Source organism: Amia ocellicauda, chromosome 6 (genome assembly GCF_036373705.1).
Source record: "Amia ocellicauda isolate fAmiCal2 chromosome 6, fAmiCal2.hap1, whole genome shotgun sequence".
Lineage (NCBI taxonomy): Eukaryota > Metazoa > Chordata > Actinopteri > Amiiformes > Amiidae > Amia > Amia ocellicauda.
Genome location: NC_089855.1, coordinates 3,524,139 through 3,543,913, shown reverse-complemented (window position 1 = coordinate 3,543,913; position 19,775 = coordinate 3,524,139). Strand labels below are relative to the sequence as shown.

General features: G+C 41.2%; 2 protein-coding genes across 2 annotated transcripts; both read left to right on the top strand.

Moving 5' to 3' along the window:
• The first annotated feature begins 683 nt into the window (after window positions 1–683).
• LOC136751694 (olfactory receptor 6N2-like) lies at window positions 684–1,664 on the top strand. Its single transcript, XM_066707487.1, has one exon. It carries the CDS (start codon window positions 684–686, stop codon window positions 1,662–1,664), a length of 981 nt encoding a protein of 326 aa, XP_066563584.1.
• Window positions 1,665–10,752: 9,088 nt separating this feature from the next.
• LOC136751693 (olfactory receptor 6N2-like) lies at window positions 10,753–11,733 on the top strand. Its single transcript, XM_066707486.1, has one exon. It carries the CDS (start codon window positions 10,753–10,755, stop codon window positions 11,731–11,733), a length of 981 nt encoding a protein of 326 aa, XP_066563583.1.
• The last annotated feature ends 8,042 nt before the right edge of the window (window positions 11,734–19,775 follow it).

The window sequence follows — 19,775 nt, the reverse complement described above, 5'->3', positions numbered from 1 at the left end:
AGCCAAAATGATCAAAAGTGTGTCCTTGTCCAAATATTTATGGACCTAACTGTATATTTTCATGAATAGATACATTTGCAAACATGTACAGTGCCCTCCAGATTGGTTAATTCCTGAATAACTTCCTTTAATACAAGAAACCTTCAGGTGGTCTCTATATAGTTCCAGAAGATCTCATTGAACTTCCCAAGAGCAGTATTTTTTTGTAGATTTGTTTTTTGTTGATTGTTATTTAAAGAACACTTACAGGTATGAATAAATCTGACCCTCACATTTTCTGGAATTAAATTACTTCTTGATGACAATCATTTATTTGCTCTGTGCAGTGCAATAAGATTACAGTATAACATTCTTAGACTTTTTTCAGCAGGACACAATGCAATCGTTAATCTTTCTTTGATATAGTTTCCTTTGTACCTATTTATTCAAGGCTATGAATGAATCTAGACTGCATGGTATACACAGAATATTGGGACATGGGAACCTTCAATTATATTAACATCACTTAATAATTAAGTGAAAAAAAGCAACATATGAAGATACTTGATTTATGTGCTTTTAAAATGAAATATATTTAATGACGACGTGTTATACAGGTTACATTAAATTATGCAATTGAAAATTGAGCCAGTGTCCTCCCAGCTGCCCCTCTTCTCTTCACAGACCCTGTGTGGCACTGAGCCATGAGTGACACCAACACCTCCCTGCCCTCTGTCTCCCAGTTCATCATAGTGGGAATGCCTGGCTTGCAGGAGCACTATACAACACTTTTCTTCATCTTCCTCCTCCTCTTCCTGGCCACATTCCTGGGGAACCTGCTCATACTGGTGCTGGTGTCCCTGGACTCCAGGCTCCGCACACCCATGTACTTCTTCCTGTGGAACCTGGCTCTCCTGGATGTACTGCTGACAACCACCATCATACCCAAGCTGCTGGTGGTGCTGCTGGGCCACAACAGGACCATCTCATTTGCTGGCTGCTTCCTGCAGATGTACTTTTACATTTCTATCAGTGCCACTGAAGTTTTCCTTGTGGCGGCCATGGCTTACGACCGGTACGTGGCCGTGGTGAAGCCGCTGCATTACAACTCCATCATCAACACCAGGGTGTGCCTCACAATGACGTCCACAGTCTGGGCACTGGGCTTCCTCCTCCCCGTGTTGTCTGTGGTCCTGGCCAGTTCAGTGTCATTCTGTGCCTCCAACCATGTCTTGCACATTGTCTGTGAATACCCCTCTATAATGTCTCTAGCCTGCACTGACGTAACGGCCCAGGTGAATTTCACCCTGTTGCTTGCCATGGGGTGTGTTTGGGTGCCTTTTCTGTTTGTGCTGTGGTCCTACTGCAGGATCATATTATCAGTGGTGAAAATGAAAACCGTGGAGAGCCGGAAAAAGGCCTTCTACATGTGCTCCTCCCACGTAGTATTGGTGGTGCTGTACTACATCTCCACTATTGTGGAGTATATAGGACTGAAAGTGGACAGCATTTCCCCTGATGGGCGTGTTTTCATCGGTGGGTTGAACTACTTCCTCACCCCCCTTGTCAACCCAATCATCTACAGCTTAAGGAATGAGAAGATCAAGGCAGCAGTTCAGAGGTACTTTGGACTCAAGTCTTTCTTTCCACACGGTGCCAAGAACAGTGTCAGGGGTGACGAATAAAACACATTCACTTGATTCTCTATGTTCATTCCGGAACAGGGACCAATTCAAATCCCTCAACAAAAAAGGAGGGAGACTGAAATACATATTTTGCAAAGACATAACCAGATGACATGTGGTGGTTTTCCTGTATATACTCAAAGGCAGATGCAGCCGTGTAGTTTGACCTGTGTTAAAGTCCACCTGTGTTAAACAGGCCTCACATATGAAACAAAGCCTACGCATCACATTGTATTAAGTGACACACACATATGCAGATCCTTAATTAAGTAAAACCAAACAAATAACATGCAGATATTTTCTTCCACTTGACCAGGTGTAAATCTGCCCTTGATACTGGAGGAGATGTATTTAAAATATTAATACAAACATAAGAACATAAGAAAGTTTACAAATGAGAGGAGGCCATTCGCCTCTAAGTGATCCAATGATCCTATCCAGTCTGTTTTTGAATGTTCCCAAATTGTCAGCTTCAACCACAACCACTGGGGAGTTTGTTCAGATTGTGACGCCTCTCTGTGTGAAGAAGTGTCTCCTGATTTCCCTCTTGAATGCCTTGAAGACCAATTTCCATTTGTGTCCCCGGGTGCGTGTGTCCCTGCAGATCTGGAAAAGCTCCTCTGGTTTGATGTGGTCAATGCCTTTTTGATTTTGAAGACTTGAATCAAATCCTTGTGTAGTCTCCTCTGTTCCTGGGTGAAGAGGTTCAGTTCCCTCAGTCTCTCAGTAGGACATTCTCTCCAAACCTGGAATAAGTGTGGAGCCCAGAACTGTACACAGTATTCCACTAACTATTGCATTGTACAGTCTTAACATTACTGCCCTTGTTTTACATTCTACACTTTTGACAATATATCCACCCTAGCATTGAGTCCACATCGGTCTCCTAGGTCTTTCTCATGCATTACTTCTTCCAGTTCTATTACTCCCATAGTGTAATTATATTGGACATTTGTATTACCTGCATGTAATACCTTGCACTTGTCCACATCACATTTCATCTGCCAGGTGTCGGCCCTGAATATCATCAATGTCCCTTTGAATAACCTGTGCTGCCGAGATTGTATCTGCTGAGCCACCTATTTTAGTATCATCTGCAGATTTGACAAGTTTGCTAACTATCCCAGAGTCCAGATCATTAATATAGATTAGAAAAAGCACAGACCCTAGTACTGATCCCTGTGGAACTCCACTAACCACCTCACTCCAGTTAGAAGCGACTCCTCTAATCGACACCCTCTGTTTCCTAGACATCAACCAGTTCATAATCCATCTACTCTGAATGCCTACAGCTTCCAATTTGAGGATCAGTCTTTGGTGCAGAATCTTGTCAAAAGCTTTCTGAAAATCTAAGTTTATAATATTATATACCACAGCTACTGGATGTCAAATACACAATACTACACAAACAAAGCTGAGTCTGCATGAATATTTGTACACTTGCAGCTATAATTCAAAACATTAAAAAAAATAACATGGATATGTCTCTCTTTCTGTATTGATCATAGATATTATATAATCTTAAATGGTTTTAAATATTTTAAATAACCTCATTATCAATCTCATTAATTTAGAGCCCAATCACCTGCTAACTGCAAATAACAACCAGATATTTTTTCAAAGAAAAGCTGCTTTGGTTTGTAATTTGCGATGGGCAAGAGAGTCAACATTTTCTGAGAAATCCAGTCCTTGTTTAACTTTGTGTCAACAGCAGTTTGAGTATGTGTGTGGAGTCTGTGGGTGTCCATTTGTCTGTATCCTACAGTGTCTGTAAAAGGCTACTTTTCCCATGAATGCCCCAGTGTCCCAGTTCCCTGCACTGGACTGCAGACCCTCACTGCTCACTTGAGTGGTGGAACCATTTCTAGTTTACCTCCTCTGTGTTTGACCTGTGCCTGATTTCCATGTTCGTCGACTCCGGGATTCCCTGCTTTGTACACCTGATCGCCTGACCTTCTGCTTGAAATCCCAACTATGATTCTTGTATGGTCTACATTGTTCCCTTTGCTGGCTCTCGACCCCTTACAAGTCTGACCTTTTTTCCGCACCTGGGTCCTCAACCCTAACTGTGGACCTTCGTCACATCAAGGAGTCAATGAGATAAAACTACAGTCTTCACTTTTATTTTTAAATGATAAATGCTTTCATGTCTGTGTTATGTTTGTATGACAGAATATTAGCTTGCAACAACTTCTGCCACTTCAGATCCCCTATGGTATGCAGCAGTGATTCCCAATCCTGGCCTGGAGGACCCCCACCCTGCTGGTTTTTGTTCCAACCAAGTTCCCAATTACTTAATGGAACCCTTAATTGAACTAATCATTTCCTAAATCAAGGCCTTTTAATTATTTTTAACAGTAGGGGTTTTGTAAGGATTTTTATATAACATATTCATATACTAACTGTTGGGGATAATTAAGTTTGGTGGGCATACTGATTATTTAACCTACTGTAACCATGTAACTCATTGTATTGTATTCTTATTGTAGGATTAGCCTTTAACAGAAGTTGCAGACTTAACATTGTCATATCTCACTGGAAATGTTGCCGTGGCAGGTGGGGCTGAAATTTGTAATTATTGCAGAAATATCATAAATAACATACTCGCGCATAACTATTTCTGTGAAAGTCTAGACACTCACGGTCTTCTCGACTCTATCTTGGAAATGTCAAACCACAAACTCCCTATATTTATATTATATTTTGAGGAACAGCTCAGAGCTAATAACATAAACAATATACACTCACCTAAAGGATTATTAGGAACACCATACTAATACTGTGTTTGACCCCCTTTCGCCTTCAGAACTGCCTTAATTCTACGTGGCATTGATTCAACAAGGTGCTGAAAGCATTCTTTAGAAATGTTGGCCCATATTGATAGGATAGCATCTTGCAGTTGATGGAGATTTGTGGGATGCACATCCAGGGCACGAAGCTCCCGTTCCACCACATCCCAAAGATGCTCTATTGGGTTGAGATCTGGTGACTGTGGGGGCCAGTTTAGTACAGTGAACTCATTGTCATGTTCAAGAAACCAATTTGAAATGATTCGACCTTTGTGACATGGTGCATTATCCTGCTGGAAGTAGCCATCAGAGGATGGGTACATGGTGGTCATAAAGGGATGGACATGGTCAGAAACAATGCTCAGGTAGGCCGTGGCATTTAAACGATGCCCAATTGGCACTAAGGGGCCTAAAGTGTGCCAAGAAAACATCCCCCACACCATTACACCACCACCACCAGCCTGCACAGTGGTAACAAGGCATGATGGATCCATGTTCTCATTATGTTTATTATTAGACTCTACCATCTGAATGTCTCAACAGAAATCGAGACTCATCAGACCAGGCAACATTTTTCCAGTCTTCAACTGTCCAATTTTGGTGAGCTTGTGCAAATTGTAGCCTCTTTTTCCTAATTGTAGTGGAGATGAGTGGTACCCGGTGGGGTCTTCTGCTGTTGTAGCCCATCCGCCTCAAGGTTGTACATGTTGTGGCTTCACAAATGCTTTGCTGCATACCTCGGTTGTAACGAGTGGTTATTTCAGTCAAAGTTGCTCTTCTATCAGCTTGAATCAGTCGGCCCATTCTCCTCTGACCTCTAGCATCAACAAGGCATTTTCGCCCACAGGATTGCCGCATACTGGATGTTTTTCCCTTTTCACACCATTCTTTGTAAACCCTAGAAATGGTTGTGGGTGAAAATCCCAGTAACTGAGCAGATTGTGAAATACTCAGACCGGCCCGTCTGGCACCAACAACCATGCCACGCTCAAAATTGCTTTAATCACCTTTCTTTCCCATTCAGACATTCAGTTTGGAGTTCAGGAGATTGTCTTGACCAGGACCACACCCCTAAATGCATTGAAGCAACTGCCATGTGATTGGTTGGTTAGATAATTGCATTAATGAGAAATTGAACAGGTGTTCCTAATAATCCTTTAGGTGAGTGTACATGCTGCTCTTCTGACAAACCAGAAATAAGATAGAGTCCCACGTCATCTACTACTAGACAAACCGTGCAGATGTGTCAACTGAAAAGTGTGTTATGAATTATGATATCGAACACATTTCATGTCTGCCTAGCAACTAGATCTGTAATATGTTTGTAATATCTGTATGTACCTGCCCCGGAACCCTTGGCAATCAGATTTCTGACATGTATAAAAGTGTGTGTTGCAAAAATAAACTGAAGACAAACGATCTGGCATTGTGTCGGTGACTTTACTTCCCGGGCTCTTAATGCACTGAAGGGTTCCTACTGTTGTTGTGATACACTTGGGAAGCGATCCACATGTACCTGAAGGGTTTTGACTGGCAATCAAGTTATACCTTAACAGGTTTTAAATGGTGGTGTGGTGGTTTGCTGCTGCTGCCTCACAGCTCCAGCAGTCCCAGGTTCCAGTCTTGGATTGGGGTGCCTGTCTATGTGGAGTTTGCATGTTCTCCTTGTGTCTGTGTGGGTTTCCTCTAGGCACTCTGGTTTCCTCCCACTGTCCAAAGACATGCAGGTTAGGTTAATTAGCTTCTCTAAATTGCCCTGTAGGTATGTGTGTTGCCCAGTGATGGCCTGGTGTCCCATCCTGGGTGTATTCCTGCCTTGTGCCCTATGCCTGCTGGGATCAGCTCTGGTTTCCCTGTCACCCTCACCAGGATAAGCAGTTTAAAAGATGGATGGGTTTTAAGTATAAAATTGTATAAGGAAATTATCTTATTAAGATATATATTATTTTTATCAGTCACACAATTTAAAGATTCAAATGTAATCAAATTACTTCAAATTCCTTCGATTTACTTCATTCACACTCACAATGCCCACCTGTCACACACTGCTTCAGCGGCTGGTGGGAAACGTGACAATACCTTTACTTTGCTGTTTACTGCCTGTGCTTCTCTTCTCTTGTGTTTAAAAAGTGAAGAAAACATGTCAGCATAATGTAGACATCCAAAAACCATTGTACAATATAAGTATCATTATTACTTAATACACTCTCAAAAAAAACAAAAAATCAGTTTGTATTTTCAAGCTCACGGTTTTTAAATTGTTTTTTCTTATGATTGATGGTTTTGTTGTGCTTGATCCTGCTGCCTTTGAATGTCAGACTCTGAATTCCCACCAAGATGCTGAAGAGTCGTTATTAATGTTTTATATAAACTGTATTATGTTTTATATTAATAATAATATGCAGACCAAGCAAAGTCAATGTATTATGCTTGTTCAGGGCATACCCTCTGGACATTCCTGACAATAATAGAAAGGATCAAACTGCAGAGAGAGAGAGGGCCCACAGCTGTTTGTTAAAAGTCTGTTTGTGGACTTAATCTTTTCTCCAGATAGGCAGGAACTGTTTTTGTTAATGAGCGATTGACAGTTGTTAAATGACGACCGTGGGATCGGACCTTTCCTAGTATATCAAAGGAAGACATCTGTTCTTTGGATCCCACACCTCTTCCGAGGAAGACTACCATGAACATTACAAGGGTCAGAAATCTGACTTCAAGATAACACTCTGGCAAACCCCCAGTGATAGACCTTGGCCACAGACCCACATGCCCTGCAATGTATAAAAGGCTGTCCACTTCTGCTGTTCAGTAAGTCTCTGCAGAGGTAGAGTGCTTCCATGTTGGGGCCCTTCCAGGTCTGGCATGTTAAATAAATACATTGATCATCTATGCATCCAGACTGGGTTCTTCATACACCTTGTAGTCTGTTCCCTTTGGTGCTCCCCTTCTCTGTGTCTCTCTGAGGGTTAATAAAGACTGCAGCACTGCAGAAAGCAGCCTCTGGGGTCAGCGCGAGAGGACGCCCATAAAAACCGACAGGTGAAGAGTCTGGTCCAGAAGAGCTGTGACTGGAGCTGAAGAGTGAAGTGAACAGACACACAGCCCAGGTACCTGGCACTGAACGTCACTCCACACTGAGAGCCACAGACCACAGCCACGAACTGACTTCTGGAGGTTTGAACTTCTTTTAAAATATGTTTTAAATCCATATTCTACCACATAATTAGATTTAGTTTTATCCCATTACATGTCAAGATCTTAAGTGATGATATTCAATGACACTCCAATTATATCCTTGGCAGATTTTCACCAGTACAATGCTTTCTAAATATTTTTCTAATATATGTGTCATAAATCAATTACATCACATTCATTATTTATATTTTTCTATATGCAAGATATATTGTATATATCAATATGTTTGTAAATAGACTTGTAAACATATATTTTAAACCCTAAAATGTAATATTTTTCATTTTAATACATATATATTTGTTAGCAAAATACATTCACAAACAGTAACAGTGTCCTCCAGATTTATTAATTCCTGAATAACTTACTTTAATACAGGAAACTTTCAGGAGGTCACTATATAGTTCCAGAAGATCCGACTGAACTTCAACAGAGCAGAATGTTTTTGTAGATGTTATTGTTGGACTTTAAAGAACACTTAGAGGTTTAAATAAATTTGACCCTCATGTTATCTGGAATTACATTATTATTATTATTATTATTATTATTATTATTATTATTATTATTATTATTATTATTATTATTATTAATGACTAAAATGACTTTGCTGTGTGCAATGCAATAAGATTACAGTATCACATTCTTAGACTTTCTTCACCAGAACACATAATGCAATCCATAAATCTTTCTTTGATATTAAGTTTTTTGTTCCTATTTATTCAGGGCTATGAATGAATCTGGATGCCACTGTATATACAGTATATTGGGACATGGGAACTTCAATTACATTCATTTAACTTTAAATTATTATTTCACATGTAAAAGCAATAGTTGAAGATTATTATTTTTAATGACCACTTGTCATACATTTTGTTATACAATTGAAAAGAGAGATTGAAATCAAAGTAATAGCAGGTCTTTTTTTTTTTTTTTTTCTTGTGTGAGCCAGGTGGGTGCGCCTGGCAGTGCAGGATAAACAAGAAACTGTTTGCAATTAAAGTAGGCATCTTTGCCTTCAGGGCTTATTGGGGGTGTGAAGAGGGTGTCTTCTTTCCAGTTGAGTTCCCTCCTGAGGGGGCAGGTTATTGAACAGCTGGTGGTTCTGACCAGATATAGAGCTCCTCCCAGGTGGAGTCATCAGAGGCTGTGAAAAGGGAGCTCCAGGTTAGCCAGCACTAGCTTTGTACAGCAGCAGAGCTGAACCCAACTGCCAGGGAGAGAGCAGGGCTCTTATATACAGTGGGGGAAAAAGTATTTGATCCCTTGCTGATTTTGTACGTTTGCCCACTGACAAAGAAATGATCAGTCTATAATTTTAATGGTAGGTGTATTTTAACAATGAGAGATAGAATAACAACAAAAAAATCCAGAAAAATGCATTTTAAAAAACGTATAAATTGATTTGCATGTTAATGAGGTAAATAAGTATTTGACCCCTTCGACTTAGTACTTGGTGGCAAAACCCTTGTTGGCAATCACAGAGGTCACACGTTTCTTGTAGTTGGCCTCCAGGTTTGCACACATCTCAGGAGGGATTTTGTCCCACACCTCTTTGCAGATCCTCTCAAAGTCATTAAGGTTTCGAGGCTGACGTTTGGCAACTCGAACCTTCAGCTCCCTCCACAGATTTTCTATGGGATTAAGGTCTGGAGACTGGCTAGGCCACTCCAGGACCATAATGTGCTTCTTCTTGAGCCACTCCTTTGTTGCCTTGGCTGTGTGTTTTGGGTCATTGTCATGCTGGAATACCCATCCACGACCCATTTTCAATGCCCTGGCTGAGGGAAGGAGGTTCTCACCCAAGATTTGACGGTACATGGCCCCATCCATCGTCCCTTTGATGCGGTGCAGTTGTCCTGTCCCCTTAGCAGAAAAACCCCCCCAAAGCATAATGTTTCCACCTCCATGTTTGACGGTGTGGATGGTCATTCCTCCTCCTCCAAGTTGAGTTTAGTTGATGCCAAAGAGCTTGATTTTGATTTTGGTCTCATCTGAGACCACTTTCACCCAGTTCTCCTCTGAATCATTCAGATGTTCATTGGCAAACTTCAGACGGGCCTGTACATGTGCTTACTTGAGCAGGGGGGCTTTGCGGGCGCTGCAGGATTTCAGTCCTTCACGGCGTAGTGTGTTACCAATTGTTTTCTTGGTGACTATGGTCCCAGCTGCCTTGAGATCATTAACAAGATCCTCCCGTGTAGCTCTGGGCTGATTCCTCACCATTCTCATGATCATTGAAACTCCACGAGGTGAGATCTTGCATGGAGCCCCAGACCGAGGGAGACTGACAGTTATTTTGTGTTTCTTCCATTTGCGAATAATCGCACCAACTGTTGTCACCTTCTCACCAAGCTGCTTGGCGAAGGTCTTGGAATCTGATTGATTGATTGCTTCTGTGGACAGGTGTCTTTTATACAGGTAACGAGCTGAGATTAGGAGCACTCCCTTTAAGAGAGTGCTCCTAATCTCAGCTCCTTACCTGTATAAAAGACACCTGGGAGCCAGAAATCTTGCTGATTGATAGGGGATCAAATACTTATTTCCCTCATTAACATGCAAATCAATTTATAACTTTTTTGAAATGCGTTTTTCTGGATTTTTTTGCTGTTATTCTGTCTCTCACTTTTAAAATACACCTACCATTAAAATTATAGACTGATCATTTCTTTATCAGTGGGAAAACGTACAAAATAAGCAGGGGATCAAATACTTTTTTCCCTCACTGTAAGCCTCCCTCGTCATGAGGAGAAGTGCAGTCAGCTACCCCTTTTTGCCTCTAGCTGTTCTCCATGGTGCTGCAGCTGTCCGATGCAGGGGAGCCATCAGCAGGCATATGCTGGGAACTATCCAGTACTGATACTGGGGATAATGCCTGCTGGTACCCACTTCCTACACACTCTCCCAGTGTCTTCCCAGTTGGATGGGCTCCTGGGCTGGAGTGGGGCCAGCAGGCCAGGACCCACACAGTCTCCTGCTGGTTGTGCCTCCCAGACTTACACTTCTTGGCTGTTTACTGCTTAAATAAAATAAATGCATAACTGAGCCAGTGTCCCTCTGCCCTCCCAGGTGCCCCTCTTCTCTTCACAGATCCTGTGTAGCACTGAGCCATGAGCAACCCCAACACCTCACTGCCCTCAGCCACCTATTTCATTATTGTGGGAATGCCAGGCCTTCAGGAGAACTACACCACACTCTTCTTCATGTTTCTCCTCCTATTCCTGGCCACCATTCTGGGGAACCTGCTGATCGTGGTGCTGGTGTCTCTGGACATCCGGCTCCACACACCCATGTACATCTTCCTGTGGAACCTGGCTCTCCTGGATGTGCTGCTGACAACTGCCATGATACCCAAGCTGTTGGCAGTGCTGTGGGGCCACTACAGGACCATCTCTATCGCAGGCTGCATCCTGCAGATGTACTTCATCATCTCAGTTGCCACTGTAGAAATATTCCTCGTGGCAGCCATGGCTTATGACCGGTACGTGGCTGTGGTGAAGCCCCTGCATTACAACACCATCATCAGCACCAAGGTGTGCCTAAGGATGACGTCCACAGTCTGGCTGCTGGGCTTCCTCCTCCCTGTGGTGTCTGTGGCCCTGGCCAGTTCAGTGCCATACTGTACCTCCAACTATGTCTTACATTGTTTCTGTGACTACCCCACTGTATTGTCTCTAGCCTGCGCTGATGTGACAGCCCAGGTGAATTTAGCCCTGTTTCTCACCATGGTGGTTGACTGGGGGCCATTTCTGTTTGTGCTGTTTACCTACTGCAGGATCATAATAGCGGTGGTGAAAATGAAATCCATGGAGAGCTGTAAGAAGGCCTTCAACATGTGCTCCTCCCACATAGTGCTGGTGGTGCTGTACTACGTCTCCTCGGCTGTGGTGTATATAGGGCTGAGAGTCGACAGCATTTCCCCCATTGGTCGCATTTTCATTGGTGGGCTTAACTACTTCCTCACCCCCCTGGTAAATCCCATCATCTACAGCTTAAGGAATAAGAAGATAATGGCAGCAGCTCAGAGGTACATTATAATCAAATGTTTATTTCCACACAGTGCCAAGAACACTGTCAGGGCTGCCAAATAACACAAATTCTCTGGATTCTTTATGTCCATTTACAAGTTAACGCCTCTGTAAATCCTTCAACAGAAAAGGAAGGAAACTTAAAAACACGTTTTGCAAAGACAGAACCAGATGACGTGTGCTGGTTTCCCTGTATAAACTCAGGTGCGGATGCAGCCATGTAGGTCAACCAGTTCAACTTATGTAGAACGTCCCCCTGTGTTCATGTCCCCACATATAAAACAAAGCACCAGCATCACATTGTATTAAGTGACACACACATTCACAGACACACACCCACACACAAACACAAACACTCTCACACTGACACACAAACACCCTGTATACAGATCCTTACTTAATAAAAAGCAAATAAATAATATTGCAATTAGATTTTCTTCACGTGACCAGGTGTAAGTCTGCCCTTGATACTAGATATGTATTTTAAAAAGTAATATCAGTGATTGGATGCCAAATACACAATATTAAACAAACAAAGCTGAGTCTGATTGACTGTTTTTACACTTGCCGCTACAGTTCAAATTCAACAAGGATACCTTTCGTTCTGTATTGATATCATACTATGTTACTAGGCCTAATCACTTGCTAACTGACTCATCCCCCGCAAAGCATATAGACAGGGCATGTAACTTCCTCATGCGTTTGGCAGATGTAATCGCCAGAAGAAACGCCGTCATCAGCTACACTATCTTTAGGTCAGCTGATTGTACTGGTTCGAATGGGGCCTCAGAATTTGCTTCCAGCACTACATCAGGGCACCATGCAGGCAGGGAAAGAGTGTGAGCAGGTCAAAGCCTGCGCAGTCCTTCCAAAACTTGCGAGGCCAAAAAGTGGGACCCAGCCGGCTTGCCATCAATCCGTATGTACCATGTGGAGTTGGCCACCAGGTACACCTTGAGCGTGGATGGGGACCTGCCCTCATTCAGAAGCTCCTGCAGAAATTGCAAAATAACCCCTTTGGGGTAAGGGACCATCATGATTCAAATTCGAGGTCAACTGGGCCTGCTCAGCATTTTTGCCACAGAGCATTGCTTAATTGTATCATGCAGTATACCTGTTTGGAGGCCTTATATAATTCCTTATCAATTTACATATATATTTATATTGTGAGCTATCAGACTGCAAGCACAGCTTCCAGGGCAGAACACAGTGGAGGCAAACACAGGAGTGAAAGAATGGGGACTGGTTTTATTTTGTAGTTGTCTCTTTTTTAAATGACAAAAACTAGGGAGCATTACCAAAAAACATATAATAATAATAATAATAATAATAATAATAATAATAATAATAAAACAACTGGTTAAAAGTTGCACCCAGTCTCTCCTCAAAATAAATGGAAAAAAAAACACGAAATCAAAACACACCTGTATTCACGTCTGTAACCTATAACCCAATTATGCCTTAATTAGGGCAGGCTGATTCCAGGGCCAGTAATGATCCATCCCATGAGGTGTGCTGGGTCTGGTCAGCCGTCTTCCAGACCCCCATAAGCTCCTACTAGTGGCTTGTAAGAGAATTTGAATGCTTGGATTTTCAGTCAATCTAAATAAATAGTTGAACTGAAAACTCATAGGTCAATTGGTTTCTCTTTTAAGATTCTTTTTAGAGGCAAAATGCGGTCAAGTCACTAATGTGCAATAATCATTTGTTTATGACAAAAATAGGAAACTAATATCATTCAATTATATTACTGAAAATAAGTAATATTAAGCTTCTGCTGGATTACAGTAAGAAACAGATAATACCCGGTTTCTCCTTTCTCCTCTCGCAGGACAGCTTTAGGTCAGTCTGGTCAGGCAGGAAGTGGTGTGCCTCTCTCTGTCTCCCTCCAGCTCTTTCTTGTTGCTCGTTGAAGAATGAAGAAGTTTTATAAAGTTTCCTTCCAACCAATAGCATTTTGTCATCACCATGACTTGGGTGCCTTATGCTAAAGTAATTTAGAAGTGGGGGTCATTTCGAATTTGGCTAGGAGTCAATAAGAGGACAGGTCCCTTTTGGTCTTCTGAACATACAGATAAGGTTACCAGGGGCTACCAGAGGCTACCAGTGAGCTTAGATAAAAGGAAGGAAGTCTGTTTCCTCTACCGAACCAGATAGAAGAGAATTTCCCATAGAAAAATACATTCTAACAAATAATATCTTACAGGCTGATCCATGAGGTGGCTCACATTATATATAAATTAGTGAGCCACATGAGTGAGGAGCAGCCGGAACGCGTTCAGTGCTAGGTCAAGGTGTATTAATAGAATATTAGAGAGCTTTGCTTGATACAACCTGAGGATCCCAAGGTGAAATGGCAAAGAGACAGTTCTGGTGTGGGCGTCACTGTTTAAACAAACAGGAAAAATGAAGGTGCTGTTTGTGTGACACACAAACTGTCTATAGGCAGCTTGGATAGAAAAATGTTCCATATGAGATTACATGGAACTTAACCCCTCCCTCCCATTCGTCCAGAAAATGAGCACAGAGAAACTCAAACCTGCTCTGCCCGTCTATCAGAAGCTAACTCATGCACTGTCAGGGATGAAGCAGCTCTCAGCACATCCAGCTTGAAAAATGGGTAGAAATGTGTGGCATAGCCCCCGAGGGTCGGTGAGAGGCCCCCACCAGAGGGAAGACCACGGCCAGCAGCACCGGTTAAGAGCTTCCTGATCTCCTTGCTGCTGTAACAACTACATTGCCTGGAGGGGAGGCAACCATTTTGCCTAGGCCTTAAGCTGTGCACCCCCAGAGATTCAATTTCTTCTACATGCCATCTATAGGAGTTTTTGTTTCTTTTTTCTCCGTGCCTAATGGTTTATTTATTTAATGTTTGTTAACTTTCTTTTAGATCATCTCAACTGTTCAAGGTCTATATTTATTTATTTTATTGTATTATTTATGTATTCTTTGATTTTGCTGTACTTGTGTTTACCACTCTGTAAAGTGCTCTGTGGCTACCCTGCAAAGGGCACTATACAAATAAAAATTGATTGATTGATTGATTGATAGCCTCAGGTAAAACCTCAGATAAAACCCCCAAAAAAGCACCCGTGAAGTAGCCATGCCACGTGGGGATGCGCCACTAGCTGCTCTGGTACCCGGAGGCCAGCTGCCTCTTAAGCCAGGGCAAGCATCTCCACAATCCAGTGAGACAGGCCCCAAAACTAGGGCAGCATGGCATAGAGTTGATCAGTCTGACAAATAGAGTGTCAACATAACATTGTACTGCCTGCACAGGGCAAAGGAAATGCAGATGGAAACCCATCAACTCCAGTGGCTTATTGACATGATACAGTATCAAATGTTGGGCAAAAAGTGTGACACAGAGAGGCTCTGGAGGCTTAATTTGCTAAATACAAACAGGAAGGACAAATGCAGGACCAAAAGTTAAGCCAGGAGTGAAAGGGGCAACAAGGAGGTGTGGCTTGTCCTTCTCAGGCAATCTGTCGTGAGAAAGCCACAGTTGGAGCTTGGTAGCAACTAGGGTCACCAGTGAATGGCCAGATGCACGCAACAAATACATCATGAGCTCCACAATGAAGTTGGTAGCTCCAGCAATCTCTGGCATGACCTCTGGGGTAAAATATGCCTTATGGTTCTCTGCAGATCCCACCACATACACCGCCAGCAAGCTGGAACTGTTCTGTATGTTCTTAAGTTCTTAAGTCAGTGAGTGAAAGCTGTGAGAGAACAAGCAAATGGGGTTGCCAAATTAATTCTGGAGAGGGCTGCTGTCTCCTCTCCAGGTGTGTTGGAGTCATGCTCTCCGCCTGAAGCCTCGAGGAATACAACAGTGTACACTGGCAGTGTAGAAGAAGCAGGGAAACTGTGTCGCACGTGGCCCTGAGGCTGCAGGGGTATATATATAGACAGAAATAATTGCGTCAGCAGCAGGCTATTGTGTGAAAAGCTTTCAAAAAACAGCAACAGTAAGGCTCTCATGTCTCATTGAAAAGGTAAAGAGGGCGTCTCTACAGTGTGCAGTGTACTTGGGCTAAACAGGGTTTGGGCCAAGTGACTGATTGCACACAGGAGCCTATTTCCACCAAAATGCTCCAGGAACTGATAAAAGTGTTTTCTAAGTGTTTTTCTCACTATAAGCCCTGTGAGTCTGATCCCTTTGGTGCTCCCCTTCTCTGTGTCTCTCTGAGGGTTAATAAAGACAGTAGCACTGCAGACAGCAGCCTCTGGGGTCAACGCGAGAGGACGCCCATAAAAAACGACAGGTGAAGAGTCTGGTCCAGAAGAGCTGTGACTGGAGCTGAAGGGAACAGACACACAGCCCAGGTACCTGGCACTGAGCGTCACTCCACACTGAGAGACACAGACACGAACTGACTTCTGAAGGTTTGAACTTCTTTTAAAATACTTTTAAATCCAGATTCTACCACAGAATTACTCAGATTTAGTTTCATCCCATTCCTTCTCAATGGATAATTGATGTTATTCAATGAAGTCTGTTTATAATATATTCATAATAACTTAGATCACATTAATGAATTATGTTTTCCTATTCCTTTAAATTATATATATATATATATATATATATATATATATATATATATATATATATATGTATAATTTTATTTAAAGGAATAGGTGTGAATACATCTGACCCTCATGTTTTCAAGAAATGCATAATTTATTGATGAAAATCATTATTTTGCTCTGTGAAATGCAAAATAATAATAATAATAATAATAATAATAATAATAATAATAATAATAATAATAATAATAATAAATAATAATAATAATAATAACTGTGCATGTAAAAGTAATATAGGAATATATTTGATTCATGTGCTTTAAAAAATGATTTTAAATATATTCAATGAGCACCTGTTATACAGTTTGCATTGTATTATACAATTGAAAACACAGATTAAAATCAAAGCAACATAATGTCTGGTTCTTTTCTTGTTCAATGTTTACTTCTGTCCCTTTTCCACTGACACAACCAACCCGACCCAGAACGAAGCCGGAACCAAGCTGAGCTGGCCTGGTACAGGTTGCGTGATTCTGCTCAGGTAAATGACGTCACACGCTGTGGAAGTCAAGAGTCGTGTGCCTGACATTAAAAGATAGTCGGGTTTTTCACATGACAATAATGAAGGATCTTGAGAGTGAGGTTATTCTCGTAATTTGGTTTCATATTTTTTTACTACATGGAAGTGAAAACGAACTGGCCTGGATACCAAACTGTAATAGTGACGCTGCAAAGATGAAAGACCGTAACGATTTAATAGAATTTCTATTTGTTAAGGTTATAGTATTGTTTAGGTAGTCATTGAACCCTGATAATATGGAGTATTCCAACATGCACTGAAACAGTCAATTTAAATAATAATTATGTATAAATATATTGATCTATACACAACATTGTGAAAAGAATTATTAGCTTTTAACGGAAGAGTCTAAAATGCTTAATGTAGAAATCGCTTAACATGGTTAACTGTAAATAAATGGTAATCATTTATATCCAGACTTACATGACTGATACCATCCAGGCTGATACACCAAAGACTTATGTTTAAAGTGATATTAAAACCATATATATCTTGTTAAGCCCTGTAGCCAAGCGTGTGGTGCACTTAATGTAGTTAACTATATTGGGCTTAACGTGAAGTTGATATTGATTGTGTTAAGTCAAATTGGTTAATAACAAAAAAAACAATAATGTGTGGAGTAGTGGTTAGGGCCTGGGCTCTGAAGCACAGGGTTGTAAACTCAATCCCAGGTGGGGGGCCACAGCTGTTGTACCTTTGAGCAAGAAACTTTACTTAGATTGTTTCAGTAAATGCCCAGCTATGTAAAACATAATGTGATATCTCGTAACAATTGTAAGTGTCTGCTAAGAAATTGAGGAGGAGTAATAATGATCATGTAAGTACACTAAGCACAGCGCTTGATGTCATTATTATATTAAACAGATTATCCTCTATTGGAAAACCATTCAAGGAAAAATGTACAGCAGCTCCACATTCACCGATGTTACAAAACACATTCTTAATTTATTGGAGAAAAAGTGAACATCATGATGCTAATAATATATGTCATTATTATATTGTTCATGTTACTTAAATATGTCCATCTTTTATTGGTAGCATTAGGAAGTACAAACTTTAAAAAGATTAAAGCACATGAAGCTATGTTAAGCATTACATTATGCATTTTAGACTCTCTCACTTTTGACATATTATTATTATTATTATTATTATTATTATTATTATTATTATTATTATTATTATTATTATTTATCTCTTAGCAGACGCCCTTATACAGGGTGACTTACAAGATATAAGTGCAATACAAAGTGCAACAATACAGTACAGTTCAAGGCATAAAACATTACAAATTCCAATTTACAAATTACAGTGCAATTCAAACCATAATACATTTTACAAATTTCAATTTACACAAGTGTATACAATATACAACGATCAGCCATAACATTATGACCACCTGCCTAATATTGTGTAGGTCCCCCTTTTGCCACCAAAACAGCCCTGACCCGTCGAGGCATGGACTCCACTAGACCTCTGAAGGTGTGCTGTGGTATCTGGCACCAAGACGTTAGCAGCAGATCCTTTAAGTCCTGTAAGTTGCGAGGTGGGGCCTCCATGGATCGGACTTGTTTTTCCAGCACATCCCACAGATGCTCGATTGGATTGAGAGGCCAAGTCAACACCTTGAACTCGTGATTCATCAGACCAGGCCACCTTCTTCCATTGCCCCGTGGTCCAGTTCTGATGCTCACGTGTCCATTGTAGGCGCTTTCGGCAGTGCACAGGGGTCAGCATGGGCACCCTGACTGGTCTGCGGCTACGCAGCCCCATACGCAACAAACTGTGATGCACTGTGTGTTCTGACACCTTTCTATCAGAACCAGCATTCACTTTTTCAGCTACATTTGAGCTACAGTAGCTCCCCACGTGCATCAATGAGCCTTGGCCGCCCATGACCCTGTCACTGGTTCACCGCTTTTCCTTCCTTGCACCACTTTTGATAGGTACTGACCACTGCAGACCGGGAACACCCCACAAGAGCTGCAGTTTTGGAGATGCTCTGACCCAGTCGTCTAGCCATCACAATTTGGCCCTTGTCAAAGTACCTCAGATCCTGATGCTTGCCCATTTTTCCTGCTTCTAACACATCAACTTTGAGGACAAAATGTTCACTTGCCGTCTAATCTATCCCACCCACTGACAGGTGCCATGATAACGAGATTATCAGTGTTGTTCACTTCACCTGTCAGTGGTCATAATGTTATGGCTGATCGGTGTATGAGGTCTACATCCTGGAGTGTAAAAGCCGAATGCAGACAAGATGTTAGGTCACATTACCTGTATTTTATAAATATAAAATACAGGTAGCATCTCATTAAAACAAACATCTCACAATAAGGAAAATATATAAATATGTCTAAGGTCTAACCCATTGTCAATAGTAATGAGTACTCTTTCGATACAATGACATTTCAGTACAATTAAATATTCTGATCGTCCCTTGTAGGTGTATTTGATGTGTATTATTAGTTTACTTGTATGAATAATTGTGTTTGAAGAACCCATTAAGAATTAAGAATGTGTCTAACCAACGACACGCCAACCACGAAGATGAGCTTCTCTGCGAAAGTATCCAAAAATGTAAAACTTTAGAGGGAAAAAGGGAAGGCTATACAATTTCAAAACAAATAGATAAGCTATGCAACATCGTGTTGCAACATGCAGATGTTTCAATGTAACCTTACCCTTGTTTAATGTGCAATTTAAAAGCTTTCAGCTATAAATAAATAAACGTATACATCATGAGAAGTGAGAGAACAAGTTAAAAAAATTATCAGATGTTGTAGGTGAAAGACCTAAATTACAGATAAAGAAGGGCTATTGCTTGAAATGATATGCAACAGATTTAAACTAGTTGTGTAGATCAATCCTATGATTCTTTTTACCAGTACAGTATATAAATAGAAGTTTAAGTATTAATAAAGCATTTTATTAATGTCTTAAAGGGATACTTCAGTATTTTGGCAATTTAGCCTGATTGCTTACTCACCCGTGT

Excerpts from the sequence above, each read along its gene's own strand:
- LOC136751694 (XM_066707487.1), top strand. The coding sequence starts at position 684 with ATGAGTGACACCAACACCTCCCTGCCCTCTGTCTCCCAGTTCATCATA.
- LOC136751693 (XM_066707486.1), top strand. The coding sequence starts at position 10,753 with ATGAGCAACCCCAACACCTCACTGCCCTCAGCCACCTATTTCATTATT.